General features: G+C 47.0%; 1 protein-coding gene across 1 annotated transcript; it reads left to right on the top strand.

Annotated features, from left to right (window-relative positions):
- Positions 1-54: 54 nt before the first annotated feature.
- LOC108873156 (H(+)/Cl(-) exchange transporter 4) lies at positions 55-6,746 on the top strand. The gene is made up of 12 exons (XM_018661293.2): positions 55-1,021; positions 1,481-1,635; positions 1,807-1,906; positions 2,057-2,244; positions 2,350-2,472; positions 2,557-2,763; positions 2,913-2,993; positions 3,237-3,782; positions 3,863-4,049; positions 4,135-4,533; positions 4,626-4,842; positions 4,958-6,746. The coding sequence occupies exons 1-12, from the start codon at positions 1,006-1,008 to the stop codon at positions 5,046-5,048; spliced, it is 2,310 nt and encodes a 769-aa protein (XP_018516809.1). The 5' UTR covers positions 55-1,005; the 3' UTR covers positions 5,049-6,746.
- Positions 6,747-6,817: the final 71 nt, after the last annotated feature.

Below are 6,817 nucleotides of genomic sequence, written 5' to 3'. Positions count from 1 at the left end.
TGAAGATGATTTTTATTGGTGCAACATCCACTTACCTCCAAAAAAACTTTATTATCTGCAAATATAAGAATGGTTTTAACATATTTTGAAATGCACTCAATAAATACCTCAGATGGTGATAAGCCTGTAGCTACATTAGATTTATCATATTTCTCTTCAACCAACAGTTTGACATTGTGACCATTAACTTTGTAAAAGTTAAAAAGTGCTGTTGTTTTCCTGATTATAAGAGAATATCACACAATCATTTTATTTGACAGTTTATAAAACAACCCTGACAGTCTACAGCCATGTTAGCAGCACTGTGAGCTAAATGCTACGTTTACCAACTGTCACTAAACACAATGAACTGCTGATGCTGATGGGAATGTCAGGTAAACCACAGTACTGGACATCATGAAGAACTGAGCTGATGATGGCACTAGAGGAAAAGCCAGAGGATCATTAAACTGTGCAGGATTGTAAAAGTTTCTTTTCTTTAATAATGGTGAGTAAATCTGTCAGTGGAAGTTTTTTCAGTGCAGCTTCTAAAACAGTTTAATTTCTCATAATTCTTGTGCAGCAATTTGCAGATTAAACTGCACAACAGTACAACTGTAAAGGGCACATTACACATTAATGCATCAGTAATAAAACCATCAGTAGTTAATTTTCCTGCAGAATGAGTAGCCTACTTTTGATTTGCTGAAAATACAGTTGTATTTTAAAGTACAAGCCTTTTACTTGTAATGGATATCTTTCTGAGTGCGGCATTGCTGTTTGTTTTTAACTTATTATGTGAATCATCTTTCCAATAGACGATCTTTGGCTTCGGTGCGCAACCAACGCGAGATTAGACATATCGCGAGACTGACGGTTTGAGCAGCGGTGTTGTGCTAAGCAGGACGTCGTCTGTCCAAATAACCTCTTTAAACACTAAAATGTCCGGGACAGTCGACTTTATATAACTTACTGATTTAAAAGAAACGTTTTCCACCTGCAAGACGGGCTGTACGTCACAGCGACATGGAGGCCGGCGAAGGTAAAACACCACTTTATCAAGCTAACGTAGCTAGAGGAGGTGTTGCTAATGCTGACGGATACAGCTAGCTTCAACTGCTAACGTAAACAAAGCAGCATTTAATCATAAACCTTTATTTTATTTGTTCATTCGTTGCTGATTTGATGTGAATAAAACCTCAACCAACACGAACGTCAATATAACAATATAATATGAGAGTTGTGCATTAATTTAATCACAGCCAACAGAAACTGCTGCAGCCTCTTAAATGTAAGTGATTTATTTGAATTAAAACTGAATATGTTTTGGTTTTAACCACTGGCAGGACATAATAAATACACATTTAAAGGCATCACCTTGAACTGGCATCAGACAGACGCTGACACCAGTCCTCTCCTCTGCAGCATCATGTGATTACAGTAATTAAACCAGTGTTTGGAAGTTGTTCCGTCCTGTTTGATAATGTGTCCTCTCTGTCAGGTGTCAGCAGTGCCACGCCCACAGAGGAGATGAACGGAGCTGGAAACCTGATGGATTTCCTGGACGAACCTTTTCCAGACGTGGGCACGTATGAAGATTTCCACACCATCGACTGGCTGAGGGAGAAATCCAGAGACACAGACCGCCACCGCAAGGTCAGTCCTGGTCTTCATCATACAAGTTAAAAAAGGTTCCTCTAGGTTTTTAGACTGTTTTCTGAGATTTAAAGGCAAGACAAAGACACAGGGAGCATAACAGATGTGACAATAAGAAACAAACCCACATGTTATCATGTCAACCTTTTTTAATCTCTGTTTTTCCACCAGATCACCAGTAAGAGTAAAGAGTCCATCTGGGAGCTGATTAAGAGCCTGTTGGACGCCTGGTCAGGATGGGTGGTGATGCTGCTCATCGGGCTGCTCTCAGGTCAGTCAGAGAAGACGACAGACTCATTAGCACTTCCACTCCAGTATTCAGGAGGAAGCTGTTGGTTGTGCTGATCTGCTGATTGTGATATGGCAGCAGGAGCAGCATTTCTCTCTCCTCAGGTGTCCTGACGCCTCCTGTTCTCCACAGGTACGCTGGCCGGAGTGATCGACCTGGCGGTGGACTGGATGACAGACCTGAAGGAAGGCGTCTGTCTGTCGGCCTTCTGGTACAGCCACGAGCAGTGCTGCTGGACGTCCAACGAGACGACGTTCGACGACCGAGACAAGTGTCCGCAGTGGCAGAAATGGGCGGAGCTGATGACCGGCCACGCCGAGGTCAGACCTGGCTCTCATCGCTCATTATCGTGTGAACTATTAAGTGTTTGCTTTGTAGAGAGAAGTGAGTGATGGGTGATTGTTTTTCTGTCTTTCTTCTTTCAGGGAGCAGGAGCGTACGTGTTGAACTACTTCCTGTACATTCTGTGGGCACTTCTGTTTTCCTTCCTGGCGGTGTCACTGGTGCGAGTCTTCGCTCCGTACGCCTGCGGTTCAGGAATCCCAGAGGTAGGAGATGAACTACAGAGAACAAACTCAGTGTCAGGAGTTGTTGTCATTTTCTGATGTGACGCCTCCTGTGGTTTTGTGCAGATCAAGACGATCCTCAGCGGCTTCATCATCCGGGGCTACCTGGGGAAATGGACCCTGCTGATCAAGACGGTCACGCTGGTGCTGGCTGTGTCATCCGGTCTCAGCCTGGGGAAGGAGGGTCCTCTGGTCCACGTGGCCTGCTGCTGTGGAAACCTCTTCTGCAGTCTCTTCTCCAAATACAGCAAGAACGAGGGCAAGCGGAGAGAGGTACTGCTGCTTCTGCTGCGATTAGATGACATGCTACATTCAGAATCAGTGCTATCAGCCGCTTGCTAGAAACAAAAGGTGTTTGAAGTGAAGGAAAGCACTTTATTTTATTTTTTATTCCTTTTCTTTTGTCTTTCTGTGTCCTGCAGGTGTTATCAGCGGCAGCAGCAGCTGGAGTGTCGGTGGCCTTTGGAGCGCCCATCGGAGGAGTTCTGTTCAGCCTGGAGGAGGTTTGTTATGAATCCTGCAAACCTGCTGAGCTGTGACACTGTGCTCTGCTCATGTTTGTGGTCCGGTTGTCTGAGCAGTGCTCTTCTCCCTCTCCCTCTAAAAAGCTTAACTCTCTGAATTGTTTTGGCTTTTATTCTTCCTGGTTTTGTGCGTCCTCTGAGTTTTCCTCCTGTTCTTTTATTCTTCTCTTTGAAAAATCCTGATGTCTCCTGACGATCCCTCGTCCTTCCTCCCTCCTGCAGGTCAGTTATTATTTCCCTCTGAAGACTCTGTGGCGTTCGTTCTTCGCTGCTCTGGTCGCTGCCTTCACGCTGCGCTCCATCAACCCGTTTGGCAACAGCCGTCTGGTGCTGTTCTACGTCGAGTACCACACGCCGTGGTACATGGCCGAGCTGGTCCCCTTCATCCTGCTTGGCGTGTTCGGCGGCCTCTGGGGGACTCTCTTCATCCGGGCCAACATCGCCTGGTGCCGGCGGAGGAAGACCACCCAGCTGGGGAAGTACCCGGTCCTGGAGGTCATCGCCATCACAGGGATCACCGCTGTGCTGGCGTACCCCAACCCGTACACCCGCCGCAGCACCAGCGAGCTCATCTCCGAGCTCTTCAACGACTGCGGCGCTCTGGAGTCGTCGCAGCTCTGTGATTACATCAATAACCCCAACATGAGTCGACCTGTGGACGACATCCCAGACCGGCCTGCGGGGCCCGGGGTCTACAACGCCCTGTGGCAGCTCGCCCTCGCTCTCGTCTTCAAGATCGTCATCACCATCTTCACCTTCGGCATGAAGGTCGGTACGAGGAAGACGATGAGGAGTAAATGTGGTTTTTTTCTCATAGCCATGGTTGATCGGTCGTGTCTCCTCTCCAGATCCCGTCAGGTCTCTTCATTCCCAGCATGGCGGTCGGAGCGATCGCCGGGCGCATCGTCGGGATCGCCGTGGAGCAGATGGCGTACCACCACCACGACTGGATCATCTTCAAGAACTGGTGCCGGCCCGGAGCAGACTGTGTGACACCCGGACTCTACGCCATGGTGGGAGCTGCCGCCTGTCTGGGTGAGTAAACTCAGTGTCTGCGCCTGAGAGGACGGTGATGACCGGAGAGTGCGTTTAGAAACCAGCTGTGATTGTGTCCCTTCAGGCGGGGTGACCAGAATGACCGTCTCCCTGGTGGTCATCATGTTCGAGCTCACTGGCGGGCTGGAGTACATCGTCCCCCTCATGGCCGCCGCCGTCACCAGTAAGTGGGTGGCCGACGCCTTCGGGAAGGAGGGAATATACGAGTCGCACATCCAGCTCAACGGCTACCCGTACCTGGACGTCAGGGACGAGTTCACCCACCGCACGCTGGCCACTGACGTGATGCGGCCCCGCAGGAACGACCCCCCGCTGGCCGTCCTCACCCAGGACACCACCACGGTGGAGGACGTGGAGACGCTGATCAAAGACACCGATTACAACGGCTTCCCGGTGGTCGTGTCCAGAGAGTCGGAGAGGCTCATCGGCTTCGTTCAGCGCCGGGATCTGACCCTCGCCATCAGTAAGATGGTTACATCAGATTTCACGTCACCAGGCTTTTTCTGATTTACATTTGATCCATTAACAGCGACTTTTCCCCGTGTCCATGAACAGAAAACGCCCGTCAGAAGCAGGACGGCGTGGTGAGCAGCTCGGTCGTTTACTTCACCGAGGACGCGCCGCAGCTGCCGGCCAGCAACCCGCAGCCTCTGAAGCTGCGACGCATCCTGAACCTCAGCCCCTTCACCGTCACCGACCACACGCCCATGGAGACGGTGGTGGACATCTTCCGCAAGCTGGGCCTCCGCCAGTGTCTGGTCACCAGGAGCGGGTAAGAACACGAGAAAATATCTCAGGTTTTTAAATGATTCAAAAGAACAAGCAGCTGATGAGGCCTGGACAGCTGCAGTGACCTCTGACCCCTCGGCCTCTCTGTGCCTCTGCAGGCGTCTCCTGGGCATCATCACCAAGAAGGACGTCCTGCGACACATGGCTCAGATGATGAACCAGGATCCAGAGTCCATCATGTTCAACTAGCAGCAGAGACGAGCTCCACTCCTCTCCGACAGTGTAAATAGGTAAAACCGGTGCCGACGCTACTGTACTGCAACCTGTGAAGAGCCCCTCCCTCCTCCTGACAGACGAGTCCCACAGCAGCACTGCTCCATGTTCAGTTCAAGGTAACCTCCGACAGGATGCTTCTGTTTTATAGATAGAAAACTCCAGACTCTGGGTGTAGCTAGTTGTTCCTTTAGTGCTGCTTGTTGAGATGAAACGTTAAGCTGAAGGCTGAAGGCAGTATTTGTAACTTCATCATAAAATGGTACTCGGGCGTCACATAGAAAAAAAAGTGGGACCAGAAAAATGAGATGTTTGAAGTTCAGCTCCACTGATATTAGTGTGTAAACTCTCTGTAAAGTCGGAGAGTTTGGGAACTGATGCACTTTTATGTTCTGTGTTGCTGCCATATTTATATTAATGCTGCCTGTATCAATGTTAATTTTAATGTATCAGTGGCACCGTACGACACGTTCCTGCTACTTTGACCTGAAGCCACAAACTGACACAGACTGTGTGTCACCGTCTGAAACACTAAATGTTGCTTTCACTGTCAGACTCTCATCAGTGCTGTGTTTTTGTATCTTTGTTAATTTAATTGTGTCAAAAGGTTTTGAAAAGCCTTAAAATGTGATTCTCTGCAGAAGCTTAATGGATAATGTCTCTCATCATGAAACTGACAGCTGAAGGCCTCTGCACACAAGATGTGTGTTATAAAATCTATAATGACTGATCAGATATATGGATCTGATGTGAGTAAAACAGTTTCTTAGATCAGTACTTGATACCTGACTGTTTTGAAAACAGTTCTTTTTCTCAGTTTTCCACTGCTCACACATGGAACACCGGTCTCAAACAGACTAAGGAAGATGACAAGGTGTCAAATAAAATGATAATTCACCATCGCACGAAATCCCAGTGTGTAGGGGCCTGTCAGAGAGAAGTTTCAGAGCTAACTTTAGTATTTTTCATCTCAGTAAACAATGGTACTGTAAGCTCCTGTTAAAAAAACTGACACACATAACTCAGTGAAACTGTACCTCTGCTGTTTGTGAGTCAAAGCTAAATGTTGCTGCATTAAGAAGGAAAGATGTGTAGAATGAAGGAGAAACACTAAGTGTCTGTAAAGATGCTGATATTTCCCTACATGTGTGGAAAACAAACCAGGAAAGCAAACATTCACAAACCGCTTTTAAAAATATCAAGACTGCACAGAAAGATTCTGGAAAAACTGAATCCTCACCTGCACATGTTCTGGTTTTATGCCCTCGGTCTTTTCCTGTGTCGTGGTATTTGTTGTAGTGAAAATAACCTGTTATTGGTCAGAGCTCCCAGCTGCTAACAATCATTAAACTGGAACCTTTGAGGGAATTTAGCTTCAGAAATATAGAAAACACTCTGTGCTGTTAAAGCAAATGATCAATGTTTTGTTTTTAAATGCCAACAGAATGTATTGGGAAAATAACAGTGTATATATTTAAGATTTATTGTGAGCATTTTTAATTTAATTTCATTTTGTCTGAAACACTAACGTCGAGCTCTGCTTCTTTTTTATTTTGAACTTGGAGATATTTATCAGAATCACTACTGGTACAGAAAAATTTGCACTTTTGTGTTTTGGATTTGTAAATGAAGTGAAAAATAAACCTTCCAGTTTACCTGCAGATGGTGAATGAAGGCGCCTCTGTTTGCTTTTTTATTTAAATGTGAACAGTCGACTGATGCTGTAAATCACACCTTGAACACAT

Source organism: Lates calcarifer, linkage group LG7_2 (assembly GCF_001640805.2).
Source record: "Lates calcarifer isolate ASB-BC8 linkage group LG7_2, TLL_Latcal_v3, whole genome shotgun sequence".
NCBI classification, from domain to species: Eukaryota; Metazoa; Chordata; class Actinopteri; family Centropomidae; genus Lates; species Lates calcarifer.
The sequence above is the reverse complement of the archived record's forward strand: the minus strand, read 5'-3'. Positions and strand labels throughout refer to the sequence as shown.